Below are 25,863 nucleotides of genomic sequence, written 5' to 3' on the forward strand. Positions count from 1 at the left end.
AGCGGAAGCAGATTTCTGAGACCGGAAGCGAGTGTACGGCAAACATGGCGTCGGTGGCGCTGGCGCTAAGGACGCGGGCGGCTGGTAACGGGACGCCGTGGCTTTTGCGGGGCGAGGGGTGCAGGCGGAGCGGGGACCCTGCAGGGAGCCTGAGGGTGGAGGCCATTCCCCGTGGAGGCCCGTAGGCGCCGAGCCGGGAGAGCGCGGGGGGTCCTCGAGCTTTGAGAGGTAGCTGTCACTGACCACGTCGGACGCCCGGCCGTGGGTGGTGGTTCGGGGAGCATGTGTCCTTCCTTTGCCCCGCGCGCAAGTACACCTTCCCTAGCGTTTGGTGACGTGGGCACGCCGCTTCCACTCCGTGGATCCCTTCATCTATAAATCCTGGCACACTGGAGCTCAGAAAGTTAACAGATTGAAGTCTTTGTGCCAGACAGTGCAGTTAGGTGTTGGGGATCTCAGCAGGGATGAGGACAGTCTCTTATCTCCCGGACCGGTTCTTTCTAGTGGATAAGCCAATAAATAAGCACAGAAACAAAATGGTTGTAAATTGTGACGAGTGCTGTTAAAGAAAGCAAAAATGTGTGTGTTTGATGTCTTCTTGGGGGTTGGTGGTCAGGGAAGCCCTTCGAGGAGGTAACATCTAAGTTAAGATCTAAAGGATGACGGGAGGCCTAGCCCTGGTAGAGAATGAGGGGCAGGAGAGTGACATAAGCCAGTTTGACATGTTGAGAAGCAAACCATTGCTCTTACGTGAATGTAAAAGGGGGTAGGAGTGGAAATGAGGAAAACAGATGGGAAGCTGTAATAGTAGTCCGGATGAGACATGATTTAGCCAAGATGCTAGTGTCAGTGAACTTGGGGGGAAATGGGTGGTTTTAAGATCAGTTTTGGAGATAAAACCCAGAGTTTGCTCCTTAGCTGGATATGTGAGATGAGCAAAGGAAAGTAATCTGCAGTGACTCTTTGATTTCTGCCCAAGCAACTGCATAGTTGGTAGTATCCTTTACTCTGAGGTGGAGGATGGGAAGTAGGCTGAAGGGCAAAGATTTGTGAAAGAGATAATGTAGATAAAACAAAAGCCCCATTCCTCAGCTTAATAAGTTAGAGGATGAATGAATAAATAGATTTAAAGGAAGGTAGATCTTGGTGCTGGGCATTTAACATGTCTTTCTCAGCATTTATTTCTGGTCCCTTGTCCCAGCTACTCTCTATCATTAAAACTTCAGAAACCTGGTTTCAGGAACTCTGAACTTGTAGGCTCTGGAGACTCACAGGGCTTCTCTAAAGATTCTGGCATAGCCCTGATTGGCCATGGCTGTGTCTGAGACCTGAAAGCAAGGACTGCCAGCCCTGTGCTTGTCATATAGCAAGTTGCTTCCAACTTGGTTAGTATGAATTTTAGTTCACTCTCCTTTTAAAAAGAAATGCCATTGAGCATTTTGGAATGAGTATGAAGAAGTCAGGTTGTTAAGGGCAGGGCGTCAGTCTTCTTGGTCAGGACCCGTACTGGGTGGGCTTGCTGACGAAGGAGTCCAGCCTTCTGAAATAGCTAAGAGCCTGTGGGAGCCACCCTCCGAGAAGCTGCCCTTTTTGTTTACAAGTATTTGGTGTGCAGGGGATGGGTGAATGGTTGAGAAAGTGGTGGGTGACGCCAAAGCAGGACCCTCTCTCTGGGTGTCCTATGGCTGGGCTCTGTGGTCCAGCCCCTCCACAGTGTCTGGAGCCTTGAGGACATGTGGTGAGTGAGGCTGAAACTGGCAGCTCTGTGGTGTCCTCTTGCTGGCTTATATTTCTGTGGTGTTTGTTTCTCTTCAACAGGACTGGATGTGTCAGGACCCAAGGCACATGGTGTTTATTTTCTTTCTGTGAATATTTCACTGCCCGCTGCCTCCCCCGGCCACACACACACTTCTCATGCAGTGCATACGCCCTGGACAATACAAGGAATGACTTGTCCCCTGCCGTGGAGAAGGCCAAGGACTTTCAGACACTCCCTGAGAACCACCACCAACACAGTCGAGTGGCATTTCTGCTCACGTATCTTCCTCACCTCCCCTGCCACTACCCCTGCCATCTCTCAGCTTACCAAATGGCCCACTGAGGCAGAGAAAGAGTGATTGGAAGTCTCTCTGAACAACATTTCTGTTCTGTCTGCAGTTACAGCCCTGCTGAGCCCCCCTCAGGCTGCGTCTCTTGCCATCAGATATGCATCCAAGAAGACAGGTGGCAGCTCCAAAAACCTGGGTGGAAAGTCACCAGGCAAACGCTTTGGCCTCAAGAAAATGGAGGGTGAGCGTGTGCCTTGGCTTCCATTTGTCAGCTGCACCCTCCCTTGCTGTCCCTGGCATTCCTTTGCAGAACAGGAAAACCATGCCCCCTCCTGGTCCTGTACTCTCCGCTTAGCTCGCCAGAGCACTTGGCTCCAGATTACAGATGCAGAGAAGACCTGAGGCAGGGAGGGGGGTCCTGAGGAAGAGCAGATAGGTGTGAACCTGGGCCATGTGACTGGAGAGAAGAGTGTGGAGACTGGCAGGGGTGGTTCAGGGGGTGAGACTGGCAGAGGGAGATGGGGGCTGCTTGTGTCCAAGCATGTAGGAGTTGGTTTTGTCCAGGGTCAGGCTTAGAGGTTGGTGTGCAGCATTTGGGCCAGGAAATCGAGGGCCGGTATGTTTTTTTAGCAGTTTGCTGTGCTGTCCCATCACTGGGGCCCACAGTCAGCGTGCTTGTGGACTTCTCTTCTAGGTCACTATGTTCATGCTGGCAACATCCTTGCGACTCAGCGCCACTTCCGTTGGCACCCAGGCGCCCATGTGAGTTGCTCTGTGGCCCTTTCCCCTTTTTTCTTTCCTAGGACCACCTCTCTCTGTTCCTAAGCATGGTAGTGATAACAAAACAGTTGTGTTTTTGGGATACTTAGCAAATGCCAAGCATCATTTTGCTTCCTGGGCCTGCATTGTCTCATTTCATCCTTAGCCCATCCCCGTGATGCACTAGGTATCGCTAGGTATCCATTTTCCAGGTAGGATGCCAGAGACTTAGGGAATGGAGGGGCCCACATGGCAGAGCTGGGGTTCGTGCTGGGGCTGCCTACCTCCCAATCACTGTGCTTTGCCTTGTGGAGCATCAGCCTGGTTCTCTTGGGTCTCCTTTTTTTTTTTTTTTAAAGATTTTATTTATTTATTTGAGACACAGAGAGATAGAGCATAAGCGGAGGAGGATCAGAGAGAGAGGGAGAGGCAGACTCCCTGCTAAGCAGAGAGCCTGACATGGGGCTCAATCCCAGGACCCTGAGATCATGACCTGAGCCGAAGGCAGACGCTTAACCAACTGAGCCACCCAGGTGCCCCGGGTCTCCTTTCTAACCCCCACCTGTTAGAGGAGGAGATGCCTAGTGATTTGAGATACTTTCTGAATCTTGGGAAACTAATTTCAGTGTATCCTTTTTCCTTCTTGCTAATCCTCTTTTGCATAAAATTGTTATTAGATGGCTGAAAGATACTTTGAATTTAATAAAATAGAATTCAGTGTATGTGCCAGAAACCAGGTCCATATCCGGCAGGGATTTCAGTTTTCAGCAAGTTGGAATTACTTCTTAAGGTAGGAAGGTTCTTTGTTAACACAGATCTGTACCGTACTCTTATTTTTTTTTTAAGATTTATTTATTAGAGAGAGTCTGAGCTCCCAGCTGAGCTTGGAGCCTGTCTTGGGGGCCCTATCTCACAACCCCGAGACCATGACCTGAGCCAAAAATTAGAGTGGGATGCTTAACTGACTGAGCCACTCAGGCGCCCCCGTACTGTACTCTTCACATTATCGTAAATGTTCGGTTAGTTTCCTTTGTCATCAGTCCCCTCACCGCCCCTTTTTTGGCCATTTTAGTAGGCATATAAAGACTGATAGTGGCCACTAATTATGTCAGAAATGCTAATTTACATGTGAATTGACTGTGTAGTAGTTCTGTCTCGTAGAACTCGAGGCACTAGCTGTATGGCTGTGTTAACTCTGGGGACTCGCTAAAATAGCAGCAGCAATAATAAAAGCTAGCGTGTTTTGAGCTAAGCAGTATTCTAAGCTCTTTATGATTAACTCACTTAATCTTTGAGGGGGACCCCATAAAAGTAGTTAATATTATCCCCATTTTGCAGATGAGAAAATGGAGACACAGTGAAGTAATGCAGCTTGCCCAGGCCACACGACAGTAGGTAGTGGTGCTGGGATTTGAACCAGGCATCCTGGCTCCAGAGCCCATTCCTTTAATCAGAGAAATATTGAATAATGCTTTATTGCCTGGGTAAAAGTTGCCCCACATCCAATCTCAAGTTCTAAAGGAAAAATGCTAAAATATATGCAGTTTACAAACTGTATACGCAACACGTAGTTTATTCTCCGCTCATAGTTTTCGTCGAGAGCAGTTAGAAATGGCAGCTACTTCACAAGGTGAGGACTAAAGGGGTCAGGGGGGCACTGCCTGCATACGCAGGCGCTGCGAAAGGACTGGTGCCTGTCACTATGATTGCTGTTTTGTTAGATGACGTATTACCATAGGGCTTTGGTCCTAAACTTCAGAGGTCACTATATAGGACGAAACTATGTCAAGCTCATGTTTACTATGACAACTCCAGTGTTTTTTTAATTTTAAGTGAGGCCGGCTCCCAGGGGGCAGTGCTTAGGGGCATCTTCCCGGGCCTGGTTTGGGGATCTGTCTGGTGTGGCAGCCGGCCAGCTGCACAGACATGGGTCTAGAGACGAGCCTTCAGGGACTGAGCACCCGCGAGGATTGGCTATTGGAGTTTTCTTTTCCCTCTTCTGTCACAGAGTCCTAGATGCCAAGGAAGTGCCAGGGAGCAGGAAAGGGAACCCGGGATAGAGCTTTCTGATCTCCCCCTTGGTTCCAGAGCCTGAATCCTTATGAGAAGTTTGTCTCGAAGCCCTGGGATGGACCACCCGGCTGTCGGTCCAGCTGACCAGGTCTTTGTGTTGCAGGTGGGGCTGGGGAAGAAGAAGTACCTGTACGCCCTGGAGGAAGGGGTAGTCCGCTACACGAAGGAGGTCTACGTGCCCAGTCCCAGCAATGCAGAGGATGTGGATCTGGTCACCAGACTGCCCAAGGGTGCTGTGCTCTATAAGACTTTTGTCCACGTGGTTCCTGCCAAGCCTGAGGGCACCTTCAAACTGGCAGCTATGCTGTGAACTCCTCGTTGAGGCCATTGGATGGAGCCTGGAGCCCAGGTGACAGGAGAGGGTGACAGCAGAAGAAGTCACAGGTCGGGACAACAGGGCCTCCTGAGGAAGTCTGCTTGGTGGTGATTGCAGAAGTCTCTTAAGTGACCAGCTGGGAAGCCTTTTGGGAGACTTGACCTGGGGCCAAAAATAAAGTTTGCTGGTGTCATGAGCCTGTGCTGTGTGGGGGTAAACCTGGCTGGGGCTGCTTACGCGTTTATTGGTCCTTAGCCACGTTCTGTGGTGCACACGGAGGAACAACCGCAGAGCAGAAAAAGAGACCTCTCAGAGTGAGGAAATGACAGGAGGGGAATGTGTGTGAGGAGGGGATTGCTTTAACACCATCTCCCCGAGGAGAACCACCCCCCCAACCCCCTCACCCCTGTCCCCCCCCCCCCCCCCCACCTCCCCATCCCTTGCCCAGAGGGGTCCTGGGAGGAGTGGGGGGGAGGGGCTAGAGAGGAAGCAACAAGGTCATGTCCTCTCCTGGAGCCACATTTGGAGGGAGCTGGGGCTGTAGCCGCCGGAATGGCCACATGGCTGACCCCTCCGTGGATCCAGCCTAGAGAGGCCAGGTGGACCCAGGTCCTTTCAGTGATGAGGCAAAATGAGTGACAAATGGGCTTCTTTCTGCACACCCAGAGAGAGACACACCCACCTCACATCCTTTTCTGGTTCTTGGTTTATCTCAAACCGTAAACAGCCTCAGAGAATCTGGTTTTAGGAATACTCAGTCTGGGCTTAGAGTGGGCTGGGACAGGCCTTCATTGTCAATCCAACCCAAGACCTTCAAGGCTTAGCTTCCAGTGGAAGGGCCAGGAAGAAAGTCTCAGCTGGGGCAGAGGGTCGTCCTGGCCTTTGGAGGTAGGTGGTTTGGGCTGCGGCTGCAGAGGGGCTTGTAGAGTGCAGTGGCTTCAAGGACTCTGCCCTGTAGGCAGGAGCTTCAGGGATTGGAGGCACAGAAGCCCCACAGTTCGGGAGATCTGTCTTCAACTTGGCACTTTGTTCTCTTAGGGCATGACCCCAGATTCTCCATGTGCAGATCCTCGGCAGAGGTGACCCAGGGTTTCACCCCACTTCTTGTGGGGTCTCATGTACCAAGGCCCAGCTGGGAAGATTGCTGGGGGCATCTGTCAGCTCAGCACTGTCCCTGCCAGTCCCCTGGAGAAGCACGAAGGGGCAGGATGCAAGAGGTTCCCTCCTATACAGCGGTGTTGCCCTGAGCAGAGCGGGGGGGGGGGGGGGGGGCTGCTGCTTCATGGGGTGGGCAAGTAAAGCCACAGTTGGGTGATGGTGCAGGCAGTGACTTTAGGGCCTCCTCATAGCTTGGTGGCAACTGAGGGGTAGGGAGGAAGGCATTAGCTATTCCCTGACACCCCAGCCTCTCCCCACCTGCCCATACATACACGCACTTTCTTCGGGCTTTGGCCTTTGTGCCTCCTCTCCTCCAGTGATGTTCCTTTCTGGAAACAAGTTGAGCCCTAGAGCCGTTGGCTCCGTGGAAACCCTTCCACAGAAGCCTGTTCTGAATCCCAGGGCAGGCCCCCCCCGGGCTGGGGTCCGCTGTCCTTCCCTCCACCCAAAGAGGTGAAGTGGGGCTTCCTTTCAAATCCTGGGGCTCTCCCCATCAGTGGCCCTTTCCTCCTGGTCTGAGGGGCTCTAACTGGGCATTATGTGTAAGAGTAATATGAAAATGGCTCACTTCTCCAAGGCACCCAAGGCTAGGAATGCTGAACATTCACCTCTCTGCAGGCCCAGATCCCGAAGCGCTGTGCAATCAGCTGGTGAACCTGCTTCTGCTGGTCTTTCTTTCCAGTATTCCCCTAGCTGGGCAGGTGAGCCAGCTGCCACAGGGGCAGCCCCACGCAGACTCCCTCGCCCCTCAGCGATAGCCCTGTAACCAAGAAAAGCCGGGGGGACGAGGCAGGCACACATCTGGACCCTTCGGCTTCCATCTGGCCCTTCTTCTCCAGGGTGAGCCCAAGATTAGGGTACCACACGCTCTCCTTTCCCAGAAGTCGCTCGGCATCATCCCATCCTCCCCCTGGCCACCCTAAGCCCCTGGCCTGGCTTCAGGCCCGCACTACACAGCTCTCCACTGACTCCCTGGTGGCAGCCCCAAGGGTCCTCCCTCACTTGCATCCCCTGGGAATCTCAGCAGCTTTCCACTGCCTGGACCTCGCTGGGGCCTCGTATGGTGCAGAAGCAGGGAGGGGGCGGTCCTGGGAAGCATGAAGGATGACAAAGTGAAGCTCCAGATTCAGGGTCAGCAAACAAGAGAGCAGAGCCCAGCCCCTTCTGTCCCTGTGTCGCTCTCCCCATCCCCTTTGGTTCTCTCCAGCAAGCCCAAGGCACAGAGCTGGCTCCTCAGCATTTCTGAGATGCACTCAGTGTAGAGGTACCACTCCTCTCTGGCCCCAGCTTCTCACAGGGTCTGGCAGCCAGCTCTGATGCTCCTTTGGGGGAGAGTCAGAGAAAATCTCCTCCTGCTGTGCCCACCTCTCCATCCTCTGTCTGGTGCCCAGAATTGTGTGCGTGTGTGTGCGGGGGGCGGGGGGAATCAGAGCATGGGGAGGTTGCAGGTTGGACAATTCCTTTTGATTGCTGTACCCAGGCTCCCACGTGGTGCCCCGTCCCTGGGGAGAGGACTGCCGGTATGGTAGCCACCACCTCCTCTCACTCTGGGCTCAGTGCTCTGGGCTCCCCCCGGGGAGAGGGTGAGCCTCCAGTCGCTTGGAGAGCTGGGATAAGACCATTGTCCTCACCAGCAGCTCCCAGCACCGGGTCCCCATTAACAATAACAATCACCAGGCAGGACGCTGGCAAAGACCTTATTAACCCTTTCCACACTGCTGCCCTGGCCCCGAGGGAACCCAGGCTGGAAGGGGCAGAGTCCAGAGAGTAGGTCCTGAAGGCCTTTTCCTTACTGAACAGTTGCTCTTCCTGGGCCAGAGAGCAGGTGCCCTTTGGTTGGGGTTGGGGAAGGGGGGCGGCAGCAGGCGAAGGGTTGTTGGGCAGGGGTGCTTACATATTGGCTGGGGCTCTGGAACAAGGGGCAGGAGCGGGGAGCCTGGCCGCGCGGGGGCTCACGCTGGTACAGCAGGACCTGCAGGATGGCCATGATGAACACCAGGGGCGAAACTACCCTCCCCCCAGATGCACGGTCAAGGGCCCAGCCCGCACCTGGCATGCATGAGCCCATCTCAGCTCCCCACGTTGGAATCGCACTCCAAAAGTTAGGTAGGATCGACGGGTCTAGCTAGCATCAGCCTGACATGCAGGGGAAACTGAGGTGCGGGCGGTTCCCTTTCTGCTGTGGCACTGACCCCCTGCGGCAGACTTACCTAGGAGAGCAGTGTGGCTTTTTCCTGTCCCTTCAGCCCAGGGAAGTGAAGTGTATAAGGAGTTTAGAGAGGGACAAACTTGGGGGAGGGGGAAGGAACTTGTAGCAGGCTAGGCACCCTTAGAAGCGACGGGTCTGAGGGGCCCGGGGAGGACCCCAGGGCCTGGACTCAGCCCCTTCTCCACTCTCCCAGACCGTGGCATCCCAGAACTCGGCAGGCAAGGGCCCAGCCAAACACACAATTCTTCCCAAGTGGTTTGCTCTAGGTGACCCTATAGATGAAGAGGCTGGGCTTCCGGCCTACAGTGCGGAGTCAAGGGTACATCCGATCCAACCCTGGGACTCAGGACAGCAGTAGGGACTCACAGCTATGGCTAGGAGGCTACTGTCCACGGTGATCCCTGCACGCAGAACAGCAGTGACAGAGGGGTGCCAAGACAGGGCATCAGCCTTGAACCACCTTGAAGACAGCCAGCAGGACCACCCCCTGACCCAGGAACCCTGGCCCAGAGGAGCGACTGCATTCAGAGCCAGCTTGTCGGCTTCTGCCCCTGCTCGTCCTGCAGGTGCCGTGCCACGATCCCGTGTCCTACAGAGGGCACTCCCCTCTCTGGGCCCGATGGCCATGAAGGTCCCTCTACGACTTTCAGAAGAGGTTGGCGGGAATGGGCTTAGCTTCTGGTATACACATCGGCCAGCCAAGGGGGCTCCAACTCGCCCAGACCTCTGCACACCTCTGCACTTCTCACTTCCAGATCACCTCCCAGCGACTCTGCCCCGCTTCCCATTGGCCCAGGTAACGGGGCTCAAGATGCCAATTGGCTACCTTCTGCTCTTGGCTCCCGCCTCTAAGGGAACAGAGGTGTCCAAGGTTGCCCTGGAAACCAGGCACGCGGGCCACAAAATACAAAAGACTCTGCCCAGGCTCTTGCCCTCCCTCCAAAAGAATTATTGCGCAGCCTAGGGGGTCCAGCCTGCCCCAGCCAACCCCCACCCCAACCCCACATCCCGCCTGCCCTGAATCCTGATCTTGACCCCAGGGGCCCAGCCAAGCGAGGATTTCAAAGCCTCAAAGAGCCCAAACCTCCAGGCTGAGCTAACCCTCCAGAAAGGCAGCAGAGAAGCTGCCTTCGCTCTGGCCTCTGTGGCTTGCACAGGGGAGAGGCAGGGGGAGGAGGGCCTCCACAGCCAAACCTGCCTTCTGAACCGGCCACGGGTTCTGGAGCCGGGAGCCTGGTCCAGGTCCTGCAATGCTTCCAACTCAGGAGGTCAACCCAGGCCTGCTGGAGCAGTGAGGGTGCAGCTGCCCTGCAAATTAGTATCTCCTGGGGCGGGAGGGGGGACTTTGAACCCATGCTTTTGCTGGGCTCCCACCTCACACCAATGAACTCAGAACCCTCACTCAGGATGCCCAGCCACTGGGCTAAACGTGTAAACTCAGAACGTTCACGGCAGGGCACGGTCACGAGTAATAAGTAACCAGGGCCTGGTGTGATGGGGTGAGTGTGGCAGAGCTGAAACAGAGCGCATGCCCCACTGACGTCAAAAACGAAGACTCTGGAAACTGTTGTGCTAACCTAACGACAGCGCGGGTGACCCTTGCCAGTTGCACGGCAAGTCCTCAGCCAGCAGAGTCTGAATGCTCTGACCATTCCTGCCTGGGTGGAACATGCTGGACCTGGTTAGCTTTTATTTATCGACCTCAGAGTTGATGTAAAAAAAAAACAAAATTCTAGTGACTCGGAGGGGTAGTTTCAGAGGTTGACAAAAATGGCAGCCAGAAAAATGTCATCCTAGCCCCTTACCCGAGCACTGTTCCCCAGGAGTTGGTGCTGTCAGCTCCTTGCCGGTGACCTGCCCTCAGGAGGGCAGGGAGTTGTGAGAGCACCATGCAGACCCCCTGCCCACCTCGGGAGCTTGCTGCCGCCACCTGAGGGCTGTGACTTCAGGTTCATCATTTGTTTCCTGATGTGCCAGGTGCCCATCATGGGAGCACCTGCCCCACAGGGTTATAAGGATTCAATGAGATGCTTTGCATAGGGTCCGCCCGCGGGCTGAACTGACCACCCCACCGCCCTTCCTGGTGGTCAGGGGCGCCCTCTGTCGGCCAGTAGGAAAACTGGACATGTGGCAGTCCAGGCAGGCGTGAGCCCTTTGTTCCCCAAGGGGAGCTGAGCAGGCCGGCGTGACCCGCCCAAGGAAGGATTTTAAAGGCCTGAGAAACCCTCGCTCCCACATTAAGTAAGGTGTGAAGGGCTGATACGGAGCCTGGGCTGCAGAGGAGGAAGGTGGCACAACCCTTTCCAGCAGGCCCTCCCAGGGCCTAGGGTGGTGGCCAGGGCCCCACGCCACTGTTACTCTTGCCCCTAAAGCTCCAACGGTAACTACCAGGCTGTGGCTGGGGCTGCCTCCATTCTGGAAGGTGCTCCATACGTCAGAGCGGGGCAGGAGAGTGAGGAGGGCTTGTGGGTTGGGCCCTCCCCAGTGATGCCAAAGGCAAAGAAGCCAGCATCCCGTGGAAGGGTCAGGTCAGGACCCTTGAGAACTGAACTGGCTCTCGCGCTGGCGTCCTGGGTGGCAATGAGCAACTGTCCAAGCCTCTCTGGGCCTGTCTGGCCCTCAAAAAAAGAGGGAGCTGCTTTAGATGGGTTCTTGCATCCTTTCTGGTTCTTGGGTTCTAAACCGTTCCCACTCGAGGGAAATGAAACCTCTACTTTCTCAGGGCTGCCAGAGAACACCGGCGAAGACACTGGGGAGAAGGCCCAACAGCGCCGGCTTCCTGACACCCAGGAGGAAAGACACAGAGGCTCCACTTAGAGAGATAGAGATATATTTCTTCTGTTGCATATTTCAGACTTCACACGGAGCTTTCAGGCACAATGCTGCTCTAGGTTCTTGGGAGAGCCCTGCCAAGAGTCTTCTTCCCACACTGCTCGCAACGGTTCGCCCCTCCAGGGTGGGAGCCCAGGACCGGCATGCAGTTCTGGGTGCCTGGGAGACTCTGCATTTGTCAGCAGGCCCTGACGCCCTGCCTTGCCCATCGAGAGGCCGGACATGCTGGAAAGCCCTAGAGCCGGCCCCACCCGTTTCTTCTACGGCCCCCTGGCTACAAGAGGAGAGGCTACCCTGCTAGAGTTCAGCTCTGCAGAGCTCCCCCAAATCACCTGGTCTCTGGGCCTGAGAGCCTGGCCCGGCACCTGCACCCCCGTAGAGCCTCAGCCGTAGGCACCACAGGCCCAGGCTGGGGGAATGAGGCCCCGGGGAGAGAGGCAGGCCCAGCCCCCTCCGGAGCGACAGCAGATGGGCTCGTCAGGGCCCTGCTCCTCAGAGCCATGGCCCACTTCCTGGGGCTGCTCTGAGCCCTATTGCACAGTTTTCATTTCCAGTTCCTCCTTCTACCACCCATTAAAAACAAACAAAAAAACCCCAAAACAACAAGAAACCTAGGAGGGAAAGTGAGGAAGAGTGGGGCGTGGAAGCTGGAGCCCTTCTCCCCACATTCCTGCCCACCTCTGGTCCCCAGCAGACCTGTTAGCAGGGAGGACCACGCCCCCCTTCCCTGCCGTCCGCGCGGGCTCGGGCTGGCGAGCAGGGGTGGCCTGCGTGGGGCTCCGGTTCTTGCCTGTGGGGAGGGCACGCCCCTCCGCTGTCTGTAAGGTGCAATTCCCCGGGTCCTCCGGAGGCGCTGGCTGGGGCCCTGCTACCTGAGTCGCCCGTCCGCTTTGACGGGCCCCAGCTCTGATTTGGGGTCGGGGAACACAGAGCTCCAGCTGGTCAGTCGGCAGAGCTCCAGGGACGGGCAGGCGGAGGGGCCCATGGTGCACAGTCCGGCCACAGACCAGAAGCCACTCAGCTCCCCATCTGTCCAGGCCTCAAGTGCCGGGCCTGTGAGCTCTGCGCGCCGGCGGGCGGCCTCCTCTGCGGGCTCAGGCTGAGGCAGGTTCAGGATGCCGCTGAGGCCCTGGAAACTCTGCTCCATGTACTCGTTGTGGGGCGGCCCGGCATGCAGCCAGCGGGCATCATCTGGGGGTGCAGAACAGGTGGTAAAGGCCAGCCTCTGGGATTTGGGTCTGGGCACCCCAGCATCTGTCCCCATTCTACCAGGGAGTCACATCTCGCTGAGTGGCCTGTGACCTTGCGCTAATCCACAGAACTTTCTGGGCCTGTAAAACTGTTCGTTTTTATCAAGTCAAGACCGTAATCTCTGAATTCCCACCTTGAGGATTCAGAACAGTGGGATCAAGGCACTTTGGAAGACAACGTAACTTTCCCATAATGGTCTGGTCTCTGTCCCTGTGGCCCTTCTCAGCCACCCCCAGGGGCTCCCAGAGCCATCAGAGGCCCCACCCTCGGGCCCTCAGCTGTGGGGCCCTGTGCGCTTTGCTAGCCAGTCCTTCCCACCACCCCTTACCTCCTACCCCCTCGACCCTCTGTTCCCCCCATGCACCAGGTGCCTGTGGGGTTTGTCTCCTCAGCTTAGAACAGCCCTCTCTGTCTATAAAATTCCAGCTCCTCAGGGCTCAGCTCCAATACTGGCCTGCTGGAGAGCTGGCCTCCACCTGTCCCCATCTCCTGGCATCAGGCTCAGAGTCCCTGGGGAGCAGGGGTGTGGCTTGTCTGCTCGGGATCTGCCGCAGCCCCCCTAGTACCCCATCCTTCTCTGGGTTACTTCCTGATCTTCTCTGTGATAAGATGTAGCCAGAGAAAGGAAACATCACCTACCTACTGAGCACCTACTGTATACAAGCCATGTTTACCCACATACTCATCCCTAATATTTCCCAGGGGTTAGTTGTACCAGGCCCCTCTTGAGGGAACCTGAAGCCTATGCCTGTGTTCAGAGCCTGCTCCCTTAGCCTCAGCCAAGTGTGAGCTGGGCCATGGGATCCTGCCCACCCAGCCACACAGTGGACCGGGTGGCCCATCAAATCCACTGCCCCAAGAATGAGGAACCTGGAGACCAAGAGACCCTGGTCAGTCTCTACTGCACGGAGAGACCAAGTATCATGTATTGAGAAGCCAGAGCCTGGGGCTGACACACAGGGGACAGGTGGCCCCACAGAGACAATAGAGAAAGCACCTCTGGTTCCCGGGGTACAAGGGCGGGGGGACCAGAGAAATTTCCTGGGTTCTGGGGGACAGCCCTGCATTCTTCCAATAATTTCCCCATTTTACTTGAGCTGGTTTGAGTGGACTTGTGTTCCACACACCCTGGAGGCCTCCAATTGTTCTCTCTCTCTTACTACTTTACACGTAGTAAGACCGGGGCTCAGAAGGCCAATAACCTGCCAAGGAGAAAGGCCCAATTAAAGTGTCAGAGCTACATTCCAAAGCCAAATCCACCTGACCACAAAGCTTGCCTCACTACCCTACCACAGTGTGGGGATAGTAAGGGACAGACCATCCAGGCCCCAACCCGGCCCCTTCCCCTTGAGGGTCAGCTCTGATGGTCAGCCTCTTGGGACCGGTCAACTGCTTGGTGAATCCTAGTCTGTCTGGCTTCTGGGCCTAGATCCTTACCTTTCCTGAGAGGTAGTTTGCGGTTGAAGGTCAAGGGCAGCACGAGGAAGCGGGTCTCACCCAGGGGTTCCCAGAATTGAAGCAGTCGAACAGTCCAGGCCCCTGGCCGCAGGGGCCGGCTCAGTGGGGGCTTGTACTGCGTGACCTCGGTGTCCGCGTCTACCGCGATGTCGTATGACGTGGCCACCACGTAGGTGGGGTCAATCCACACCACGGTGGCTGTGAGGTTGGGGCCCCGGGCCCAGCGCTGCATGGCCACAGGCTCATCCAGTGGCCCCAGCAACCCCCCAAAGTTCCGGAAAAGACGCTCTTTGGGGTCCCACTCGGTGCCGACCTGTAGGGAGGGAGGCAGCTGGGCAAGAGCCTGGCGGGGCAAGTCCTCTCTACTCTGGTGCTGCCTCTAACTCTCTGTGTGACCTCGGGCCAGTCACTCTATCTTTCTGGGCCTCAGTTTCCCCATTTGCAGAATGAAGGGCTTGAACTAGGATTTCTCTAAGATCTTTCTCAGCTCTGAGATTTGTTCCAGGCTCCTGCTCTGGCCTGCTCTGTCGTGGTGGGGGCAGTAAGGCAGAGACGAGGTGTGAGGCCCCGCCCAGAGACCATCGCCACGTGAAGCCATGGCCTCTGAGAAAGAGCCGACACTCCAAAGCCTGATGGAACATCAAAGTCCCTCTAGAAGAAAATAACTGCAGTTTAGAAAACAGGGCTTGCATTGTAGAGCAACTTCAGTCTCCTCCCTGCTCACTGCATGTGCACCCCACGTGGGAGGTGCTCCTCAGCGTGCGCCTGCCGGGGAGACACTGGCCCCGTCGCTGGGGAGGAAGAGCCTGTGAAGCCAGTCCTGAAAGGCCTAACCCAGTCCTTATCCCTCCCTTGGTGTCTGTCCCCCTCTTCCCACTACCCTGAGTCTTGCTGGGGGTCAGGAAAAAGCAAGGGGAGGACCTGTCCCACCTCCAAACTCTGGAGCCGGCTGGCCTGGTCACTGCGCCCCAACAGCTTCAGCGACCCCTGGGGCATCAGCCACATCTCAAGCGTCTCTGCCGGCCCCTGGGCTGAGCGCTGCACCGCCTGCGTCACCAGGTAGCCCTGGAAATGGTCGTCATAGAAATACAGGTGCACGCTGGACGGCAAGCCCCGGGGCTCAAACCTAAGAAGGTTCCGGCAGGGAGAAAGGGAGATGCCATCAGCATACCCGACTTGGCCTGGAGTCCCGGGGGGGGGGGCTCTGGGGAATCCCATCCTCAAGTGCGTCCTTTGCCCCAAATCTCACACCCACAGCACCTATGTGCCGGGCTCTTGCTCTGTTTTATTTGCCTTTTCCCCTGCTTCGGACTGGGGGCTCCCTGGGGCCGGGGCGGTCTCTTTCTGACTGGCCTCCCCACAGGGCGCCACACGTGGAGGGCCTGCGACAGGTCAGGAGGAGGTCTCACCTGCACAGCGGGGTGGCCAGTGGGGGTGTCGTGGTGGCAGCCTGGCGCAGGCTGAGGCGGGCGAAGGCAGTGTAAGCGGTGAGTGTGACATCACTGAGCCCACTGGGGCCATCGGCTGCGTCGTAGGCGTTCTCCCAATAGGCCTTGAGGGCCGGCGTGCCTGGCGGGTAGCTGCCATACAGGTGGACATCCAGGATCTCCAGGACCTCCTGGTTCACGGTCGACTCAAACTTCCGGGCGAAGAAGGTGGGTCTGGAGACTTGCTGGAGCAGGAGAGGCAACGGGGCTGAAGGGGCCTGGAGGTCTCAGGCGGTGTGGCTGGGGCTGGGGGGGCCCTCCCTGCTGCCAGTGAAGCCCCGAGAACTGCCACAGGGGAAGCCCCCTCCCCCCAAGATTCTCTGGTGGGGGCTCAGCCTGAATCCTTTCTGCCTGCGAAAGCACACAGAGAAAGGCCGGCGGGAGGCTGGGCCCAGGGGGTCCCGGGAAGCACCTGCAGCCGGAAGAAGTCCTGCGGCTTGAAGTCGTTGGGCGAGCAGCCGCACCAGTCCACAATGTGCTTGTACTGGCACTTGCAGCCCAGCCTGCGGTTCCAGTTGGTGACCCGCAGGTTGTTGTCCACCAGGCTCTCGCAGGCCGGGCTGTTCTCCAGCACCGTGTGGAAGAAGGACTGTGGGGGGCGGGGCGGAGGGTGAGCCGTGGGCGCCCTGGCCCGCAGCCTCCCTGGCCTCGCGGAGCAGGGGGGCCCGGTCACCCACCTCGGCGGGGAGCAGCGTGTACGTGTAGAACTGGCGCAGCTGGGCCACCAACGGGTCGTCCGTGTACACCACGTACTCCACAAAGCTGCGCGTCAGCACGAACCAGTCGGAGCCGCCATCCACCACGATGCCTGCTGGGATCTGCCGCTCGCCCAGCCGCCACATGTGTGAGTCGCACTCGTGGAAGAGCCGGTCCAGGCCCTGCTTCTTGATGAACCTGTGGTGGTGGTGGCAGGGGGGGCAGACAGGCCACAATGAGGGTTGTGGGGGGGAGGGCAGACGGGCCACGATGAGCGTCATGGGGGGCGGGGGGCAGACTGGCCATGATGAGGGTTGTGGGGCGCGGGGGGCAGACGGGCCACGATAAGCGTCATGGGGGGCGGGGGGCAGACTGGCCACGATGAGCATCATGGGGGGCGGGGGGCAGACTGGCCACGATGAGGGTTGTGGGGCGCGGGGGGCAGACGGGCCACGATAAGCGTCATGGGGGGCGGGGGGCAGACTGGCCACGATGAGCATCATGGGGGGCGGGGGGCAGACTGGCCACGATGAGGGTTGTGGGGCGCGGGGGGCAGACGGGCCACGATAAGCGTCATGGGGGGCGGGGGGCAGACTGGCCACGATGAGCGTCATGGGGGGCGGGGGGCAGACTGGCCACGATGAGCATCATGGGGGGCGGGGGGCAGATGGGCCACGATGAGGGTCGTGGGGGGCAGGGGGCAGGCTTTCTCTCATGCGCCCAGGGACCAGCATGCTTCAACCTGGGCGTGGTTGGGAGGCTCTGCAACCCGGCCCTGTGTGGGAGGGGCTGCAATGAAACCCCTCACCTGGAGTTGTCCCGGCCATGTGACTTGAGGAAGTTCTTGTCCCGGTTCTTGGACAGGAAAGCCACCAGCTCCTCGTTGGTCCTGGAGAGGGGAAGGGGCACAGACAGTGTGTCTAAGGGGACTGGCTCGGGCTCAGGCCACACTCCCCATCCTGGCACCCTCTGCCACTCCCTGCCTCACAGAGAGCTGCCCTGCCCCTGGATGATGCTCTGCGGTGGTTGGCACCCACAGCTTTCCTCTACCCCTTGCCCTCTGACCGTGCCCCCCAGCTCCAGGCCTCTGCCTGCTCCCTAGTCTCTTGTCACTCTCAATTCTGACATCACCTTCCACCAGCCCCTCCCCTAACCCACAGCTGTGGTCCAGGGACCAGAATGAGGCCTGGGGGAAGGGAAGGAGTGGATCAGGCCCCTCCCACCCCAAGGACCAAGGATTCAGAGCACCACCCCGTACCTGGTCGGGTAGTCGGTGGCACTGAGGTTGATGAAGAAGTCCCAGGCCCAGCCGGGCACCTCCAGCAGGTCCTGCATGCTCCGCAGATACATCCGCAGCAGGCTGGCCCCACCCCAGATGGTGACCATGCGCCAGGGTGTCACCCGCACGTTCTCGTACGGCCGTGCCAGCTCCACCACCTCACGGTGCAGGTAGTTGGAGCGCTGCGGGGGAGGTAAGGGGGACTCAGCAGCCGCAAGGGTGCCCCCCCAAGCATTACAACCTCCCCACCCCACCCCTAGGACAAGTGACATGGAATGGAGAGACCACAGGGCAGGGCTCCAGCTCCTAACCAGGGGCCACCTGAGCAGATCAGAGAGCTTGGCTATAGGTGACCGGCTGGGTCTTGGTGCGACTCGCTCAGATCCCTGTGTTGTCCCCCTAACAGTACCTTGTCTACATGGATATAAAAGAAATGCTGCTCGTGGTAGACAGCCTTGAGGAGACGCTTCAGCTGGCGGACGGCACGGCCATGAACCACCAGCATGTAGGCAATTCGGACTGGGGGGCCATCCGCGGGCTGCTGGGCCCGGACCTCGTCCCACTGGATGCCGGGGCTCATCTTCCCTGAGAGGAGAGAACAGGGGCATCAGTGAGACCCCTTGCCAGGCCAGAGGCTGGCGGTGAGCCAGGAAGACGGACCGCCTGCCTTCCAAAGGAAGGACCTCGGACTTGGAGCCTGACGCTCCCAGGTCCTGGCTCTGCCTCTGCCGCTGCCGCTCAGTGCGCTTTATCACCGGCCCTGCCAGGGAGGTGGGCCCCGTGGGAGGTGGGCCCCGTGAGCTTCCTTCCCTGGGAAACGGGGGTGAAGGGCCCTGCTGCGCCACCTGCCCCGGGGCTGCCAGCCCTCCGCCCGCCGCCCGTCTCCTCCTCTTACCGGCCAGCTGGCAGTGCCGGGGCACAGCCTCGGGCATGAGGCTCCCGGCCTGGTGCAGGCACACCACGTTGGCAATCTCCTGCTGGCACTGCTTGGAGCTGGCCCGGGCCAGTGCGGACAGCGCATCCTTGCCCACGATCTCACACTTGGGGGTGAAGCCATTGTCCGTGGGCTGGGGGGCGCCCTCCACGCTCCCCGTGTCTCCATGCGGTGGGAAGCCAGCCGCCCCGACCAGCGCCTCCCCAGCTGCCGCCCCGCTCAGGTTCTGGCGGCCCGGGGCCTCCGGGGCTGGGGCCGGCGGGACGCGGCGGCTGGCTCTGTGCCGGCTGGTGGCGGCCCGTATCACCTTGGCCACGGGCACGCCAGGACTCTCGGCGCGACTCCGCCAGCGCCCATGCCTTCTGCCCGCGCTGCCCCGCCGCCCCGCCGAACTGTCCGTGTCCTTGGAGCCCTCGCCGGGGTCCAGCGGCCGTGGCTTCCTCTGCCTTCCTTTCTGTAAAAGATAGTCAGACACAGGTCACCGGGACAGTCACTCTCCTCCTGCTGGTTGGCTCCCTGCTGGCCTCAGGCCTCGAAGGCACTGCCTCACCCTCCGCCCCGAGGCGCGCCATTCTCCGGGGGACTCTGCACAAGGAGCACTTCCGCAGGGAGGCCTCCCTGAGCAGCCGGCCGAGGAAGTGCCACCCTGCCTTGGTGGCCACTGCAGCCACATCCCCAGTGCTCACACCACAGGGCACTGCGTCCCCCTTGTGCTTTGGAAGCAGACGCCGCTCTCTTTTTCAGCAAATAACGAACATGAATGTCACAAAAGAAGGGCATGGAGACCCTGCAGAGGACACAAGATTCTGCCCCCTCCCCCCCCCCCCAACCGGGGCCTGGTTGGGAAGAGACAGAAGGAAAGTGTTCTGTCAGCCATGGCACTTCCGTGCAGGAGTGTGGAGGTCCTGAGAGTAAAGGGGCCTGGCCTGGTGGGGAGCACAGAGGGGAAGCCTGAGACCCCAATACTGGTGGGCTTCTCTGGGAGGCAGAGGCCAAGACCAAGACCAAGAGAGTCAGAGCGCATGACTCGCGCTGGGTTGACACCCACAGACGACGGAGGGGTCGGCAGGCCAAGCCGTCAGCCGGCCAAGCAGGTCTGCCCCCGTGTTAGAGGGGACAGAAGGAAGAGCTTCAGACAACTGTGCAGCTCGGAGAGAGCCTTGGCCAGCTGCTGGGAAGGGCACAGTCACCAGCTGGAAGGCTGAGGCACCCACAGCTGGAGGCTGGCACCTGACCACTCCTCACACTCCTCACGGCCGGATCTCTCTAGAAGGGAAATCACGGCTGCCACACCCTGCTTCCCGGCTCCCCTGCCTCTTCTCAAACCAGGCACTTCCCTAGATGGCCCGGTCACACCCGAAAGGCATGTGTACCCACCCTCTTCTCCAGCCCGCCCTGCCAGGCCAAATCCCACCCATCCTTCAAGAGCCAGCTCCAAGTCCCCTCCTGCGAACTGTCCCATTTGCCCCTAAGGGGAACGCAGGAGGGACTGTCACACCAGCCCCATGTCCCCGAGTCCGGCAGAGTAGCTGGAACCCTAAGGACACGTGGCCCGCGTCTGGTGGCCGAGGCGTGGAAAGAGCACGAGGCGCCGTGTGACCGCTCCCCTGGCTGCCTACCTTCTTTGAGCAGGTCCCTCAGCGATGAAATGGGAAGGAGTTGTGAGCATCAGGGAGAGGGAGTGTGAACTAGTGTGTTGGATGGAGCTGTCTCCGCCAGCCATCTGCCACGCCCTCGCCGTCCCCTGGGACTCCTCTGTGGGCCTCCCCGGCCACCCACCACGGGCCACGGGCCTTTTCTGGCCTGGTCTCTCGACAGACAGCATGACCTGCTGGGCCACAGCTGCCCTCCCGGGGCTTCCACTGCCTCCCTGGCTGCTCCTTCTCAGTCTTCTTGGCCCACCCTCTTTTTTCTCCCAAGACCACCCTGGGGCCCTTCCTCACCCTCACTTCCTGGGCGACCTCGAGCAGCCTCTGAACTCCAGCCACTCTCAGGTGTCTCTCTCTTTGGCCTGGACTGCTCCCTGAACCTTCAGGTGTTTCACTGCCCGCCTGCCCCCTCGATATCTCCCTCGGGAGCCTGACAGACCTCTGGCACCCACAAGTCCAAAAGCGAGCTCCTCCTCTTCCTCCCCAACCTGCCCCTACGTCAGTCTCCCCGTCCTGCTAATGGCGACCCCCTCCTTCCAGTCATTCAGGCCTAAACCTCTGGGGAGTCATCTTTGACTCTAGTTTCCCTCACGCCCCACATCGATCCCTTAGCAGTAAGCCCTGGTGGGGCCACCGTCACGATACGTCCAGAGTCTGACTACCTCTCACGGCCACCCTTGCCCAGCGTCCGTGGCCCCCTGCTCCTCCTCTGGTTCCCTGATGGTCTGTTCCCCTCACAGCAGCCGGTGTGTTCCCATTAAAACAAGCCATACCTCACCACCCCTCTGCTCCAAACCACCCACGGCCTCCCCTCCGAGGGTGAAACCCGAAGGCCCTCCAAGAACCCACAGAGGCTGTGTGCACCGTGTCTAGCCGCCCCTCCTGACCCCCCTCCCTTTCTGACCTCATCTGCTGCTAACCTCATGCTCACTCTCCTCCAGGCACAGTGGCCTTCTCAGTGTCCCTCCAGGCCACGGGCGACACACTGTCCCCTGTGCCTGGAATGCCCTCCCCCAGATGTCCCCACTGCTATGCCTTGCCCCCTTCAATTCTTTGCTCAGATGGCACCTTCTCAGCAAGGCCCACCCTGACGCACTGGATGCAAACTCCAGCTTCCCTCATCCTCCGCATCATTTTCCCCACAGTGCTTGCTTCCTTCTCGCATGCTAGAATGTATTTATTTCTTTTGTGTTACTCTGTGTCTCTCCACTCACAAGAATGTAATGTCCAGGAGGACCCGGCTTTTGTTGTCTTGTTCACTAATGCATTCCAAGAACCTAGAAGAATGTCTGGCAATGGGAGAAATGGCAATAAATACTTGTTGAATGAACAAATGAATGAGTGTAAGGCTCTTGGTATGGGTTCAGCATTTGATAGATGCTAATATCGTCATTATTATTATTTCTATTACTGTTACTACCAATGGAAAAGGATTAGGCAAGAGTCAAATGTGAAGTCAGGAGAGGTGCCAAAGCCCTTAGACACCGCGGACTCTATTGGGTTGAGTTTTCCCGGCCCCTGCCCTCCCCTCCCCTCTCCATCAGAGCACAGGAAGCAGCCCCCCCGCCCCGTCAGGCCGACAGCTACCTTAGGGCCAGAGGCCCACTCCTCCACCTAAGCACCCACACCCTCTGTGCACACCACTCAGCCAGCCCTCTGATCTCTTGAGAGGTGCCCGAGGAGAGTTGAGGGCATCTATGCCCATCCACTACAAGACGGAGGGCACGGTGGGAGGAAGCAGCAGATCTCACTCTACACCCACACTGGGGAGGGCGCCCTGGACTGGGCAGCCCCCAAGAAAGGTGAGCTGAGTGTATGTCAAGCTGGTGGCGTCCGACCTGGCAACACAGTGGACAGAGAAAGACATCCTCAAGCTTAGGTGGACAGAGATGGTGGAGCTGCTGTGGGCGCTTGGGGTGGAAGCCGGTACCAGCAAGTCAGGAAGTCGGTCAAGAGGGCAGGGCACGGGGCACACAGCCAGGCTGGCTGCGGTGGGGGACAGGATGCGGGAGGGGATGGGCAGGCTGGTGCCCTACACCGCAGCAGGGAGCCGGCCGACCCGGAGAAGGTCAATCCCAGGGGAAGCTGGGGGACCTGGAGGCAGCAGTGAGGAATGGGGGGGGGGTCCCTGGTGGAGAGTCAGCCCCCACCTCTGCCCCCTCCCACCAGTGTCCACAGGGGCATCAGCAGGGCCACAAACTTGTGCCCCCAAGGGGACTTTCCCCAGTAGCCCTGAGGTCAGGGTGCCCTTTAATTCCTGAGGGTGGGGACTGGCCCTCTGACCTCTGGCCTGGATGCATTCTGGCCTTTGAGGTCCCCCTTCCCCACTGAGAAGGCATTCAAGTCCTCTGCCACTTCCCGAGAACACAGAATCGCTTCCCCCACACCCCACCACCTTCAGACATCTCAGACTGTGTTTAAAGTAAGTGGTGAGACCGTGTTTGTGAAAGCTTTTAAAACCATAAAGTGGCTCTTTGGATGTTAATGGTCAGCCCTGGTCTCCACTCCAGCCCCTCCATAGGTGCGCAGAGGGTGCATCTGAAATGCACATCTGACCCCACTGCCCTCCCCTCCCCCGCTTCACTTGCAACAGCACCTGAACCCCTTCCTAGGATCTCTAGGATGTACCCCGGACGGGGGCGCCTGGGTAGCTCAGTCGGTAAGCATCTGCCTTCGGCTCGGGTCATGATCCCAGGGTCCTGGGATCGAGTCCCACATCAGGCTCCCTGCTCAGCAGGAAGCCTGCTTCTCCCTCTCCCACTCCCACTCCCCCTGCTTGTGTTCCCTCTCTCGCTGTGTCTCTCTCTGTCAAATAAATAAATAAAATCTTAAAAAAAAAAAAAAGGGATGTACCCTGGACTAACTCTTGAACCTTCTTCGGCAGAACGTGCCACACCCTCCTTCCCATTCCTCAAAGACACCCAGCCACGCCCATTCTCTGCAGGCTGCCCAAACTCTGTCCACTTCTCCCCAGGATGACTGGCTTCTTCAGTGCACACGCCACTTCCTGACAAAGCCTTCCCCGACCACCCAGCTCCACCAACCCCCTTGATACTGAGTTTCCTTTCCACTGTCAGTCTCTCCCTGCCCACTGTCTGCTCTCCAGCCCCTGGACCTTGTCTACTTTCTTTATTTCTGTATCCCTAGTCTTAGCACAGAGCCTACTACGAAGTACAAGTTAACCATCATTTGCTGACTGACTGAATGATGGACTGGATGAATGAATGCCTACGCCCAGTGTGCAGGGCTGAGATGATATTATTTCCTGGCCGCACAGCATGTGCCAGGAACTCCTGCAAATACTTCACGGGCAGCATTTTCACTTAATCTTCACGATGGCCCAGTGAGAGAGACGCTATGAGTGCCCCCCTTGAGGGGGTACACTACTGAGGACTCGGCAGGAGGTGAGGTGATACGCCCGTGGTTTCATCACCACTTGGCAGCAGTGCCGGAAGTGGACCCGGGACGGGGAGGTGGGCTGGTTGGACTTGGGCGCCCACCTTCCTAGGCATTATGCCCCGCTGCCTGGCAACCCCCGGCTCCGGCGAGGGGGCTGCTGAAGGGGTCCAAGCACCAATGGCGGCCTGGACTGCACAACCTTTAGGTCACCGAGGATCTCTCCTGTCCCAGTCCAGTAAAGCCCTATCAGCTTCTGCCAGGAACCTGGACGAGGAGGTGGGGAGGTGGGATCCCAACTATTTAACTGCCCCAGTTCTCCACCCCAGGCTGTGGGCACAACAGCAGGGATTTGAGGCCTGGACAATCTCTTGGCCTCTTCAGAGACTCACAGAGCCATTAACTGGGGGCCGCTGGTTTCTGTGAAGCCTCAGCTGCTGTGCCACGGCCCTCCCCAGAGCGCTCACCGGCCTCTGCTCGCACACTTCAGGGTCGGAGGGCTCCCTGACTACCTTGGAGAACGTCTCATCCGCCCAGTCTTCTCACACTGACCCCGAGACACTCTTTCCCCCCCTCCTCCTTACTGGTCCACACAGAACAAGCTCACTCCCTTTGGATGTCACAGAGCCAGCCTCCTCCCGACCCAACTCAGCACCTTTTGGAGTTACGGCCCCACATGACTCTGTTACAGCTCCCTCCCCATGCCAGCCTCTTGGTTCCCCCCAAAAAGGAAAGGGCAGCTCTTATCCCAGTCTCCACAACAGGCCTTCCAAACTGCCCAGATGCAGGAGGGCTAAGTGGACTTGGAGGCTCCCTTGGCCTTCACACTTTCACGTGGAAAGGCCCAAGAGGACATGGCAAGCAGCGCATCGGACTCCCAGCCCTAGAGGCACCAGAACCGAGGGGGTGGGGGTATGGGCAGAGAAGCCCTGCGCTCTGGCCCACGGCTTAGGGCCAGGGTTTGGCTTACCTCCTGGACCTTCCAGGATGGCCCCAGACCCCACTGGACCCTTCCTGACCACCCTGGGAGGGGACGTGTCAGGGCCTCCAGCGGAAACCAGCCAAGAGTGAGTGACACTCTCAGGGCAGGGACCTGGGTACTGAGCTGGACAGGTTTGTCCCTGCTCTGGGCCTGAGGCTCTGCTAAACCAGCTGATGCTGTCCCCATTCCCTAAGAGCTAGAGGCCCCCCCCCCCCCGGCTCCCCCCCATTCCCTAATGTCCTGAGGCCACTCACCAGCTCACCTCCCCCAGCCATCTCCTCCTGAAGACCCACAGCTTTCTTCAGACCCCAGGTTAGGAAAGCCACGCCTGGGGGACACTCCAGTCCTCTCCCTCGGGGTCACTCCCTGTTCCCTCGGTTGCCGTCCTGAGTTCCAGCCCCGGGCTCCACTTCTCCACTGGCGGCTGCCCGTCAAGCGCAGCTGGGCGCGGATGCCCGGGGTCCCTTGGCCCCGCTCCTCCGCCCACGACGCGCACACCCCCGCCCCCTCCCAACTTCAGAAAGTTTGGCCTGGGGCTCCCCACCTCCGAGCAGTTTCGGGCCCGGCCCCGCCTCCCGGTCCTGCTCCCCGCGCCTGACCTTCATAGCTCCCCGGGCCGGAGACCACCCCACCAGGACCCGCTCCTCCCGCCCAGGCCCCCTGCCCGCCCGCCCGCCCGCCCGCGGCCCGGGCCTCCGGGTCACGCACCGCCCCCGCGCGTAGTCCCTGGGGCCCTTCTGGGAAAGGGGCGCCAGGGGTCCGACGCCCTGCTCCCGGCGGCCGCCAGCGCCAGCACGCACGCGGCCCGTGCCCCACTTCCCCGGCCGGGGCCGCCCGCAGCCCATCCAGGACCCCGCGCGCCCCCGCGCCCGGCCTGCCCGCCCGCCCGGCCGTCGGAGCACCTCGCCCGGCTCGTCCTCCTCCAGGCCGCTGAAGCTCCACACCACCAGGCCCTGCAGCAGCAGGATGGCCAACGCCGTGGCGATCGCCAGCTTGTAGCGCCGCACCAGCTTCTGCACCCGCGCGCTCGCCACCATCTTCCTGCCCGGGCCGCGGGGCGCGCGCCCAGCCCTGCAACCCGGCCGCGGGCGCGCGCCTGGGCGCGGACCGAGCCGGCTCCCCCCTCCCAAGGAGGCGGGCCGGGCGCGCGCCGGGGTGGGGCGGGGCTGGGGGCGGGCCCCACGCGTCCGAGATGCCGCGCCCCGCAGGCCGGGGGCGGAGCCTGGGTCCGCAGATTCGCCCGCCCCGGCCGCGCCGGGTCCGCCTCCCTGGCGGTGCCTGTCCTGTCTCTGTCCGCGTCCCGCCCTTGCGTGCGCTCACCTGGTCCTGGACGGCA

The 25,863-nt window shown here is 59.2% G+C and overlaps 2 protein-coding genes across 2 annotated transcripts; one reads left to right on the plus strand and one right to left on the minus strand.

Annotated features, from left to right (window-relative positions):
• The first annotated feature begins 23 nt into the window (after positions 1-23).
• On the plus strand, positions 24-5,392 carry MRPL27 (mitochondrial ribosomal protein L27). Its single transcript, XM_025859201.1, has 4 exons — positions 24-84; positions 2,158-2,289; positions 2,743-2,810; positions 4,984-5,392. The coding sequence occupies exons 1-4, from the start codon at positions 45-47 to the stop codon at positions 5,188-5,190; spliced, it is 447 nt and encodes a 148-aa protein (XP_025714986.1). The 5' UTR covers positions 24-44; the 3' UTR covers positions 5,191-5,392.
• Positions 5,393-11,376: 5,984 nt separating this feature from the next.
• Positions 11,377-25,613, minus strand: XYLT2 (xylosyltransferase 2). The gene is made up of 11 exons (XM_025859357.2): positions 25,430-25,613; positions 18,462-18,954; positions 17,976-18,151; positions 17,546-17,748; positions 17,096-17,176; positions 16,269-16,485; positions 16,004-16,180; positions 15,514-15,776; positions 15,035-15,230; positions 14,084-14,417; positions 11,377-12,586 (listed from the first exon to the last, which is right to left on the minus strand). Exons 1-11 carry the CDS (start codon positions 25,562-25,564, stop codon positions 12,264-12,266), a joined length of 2,598 nt encoding a protein of 865 aa, XP_025715142.1. The 5' UTR covers positions 25,565-25,613; the 3' UTR covers positions 11,377-12,263.
• Between the last annotated feature and the right edge of the window lie 250 nt (positions 25,614-25,863).

This window comes from Callorhinus ursinus, unplaced genomic scaffold (genome assembly GCF_003265705.2).
Source record: "Callorhinus ursinus isolate GAN/ISIS: 27379988/994484 unplaced genomic scaffold, GSC_fseal_2.0 scaffold52, whole genome shotgun sequence".
In the NCBI taxonomy this organism is placed as follows: Eukaryota; Metazoa; Chordata; class Mammalia; order Carnivora; family Otariidae; genus Callorhinus; species Callorhinus ursinus.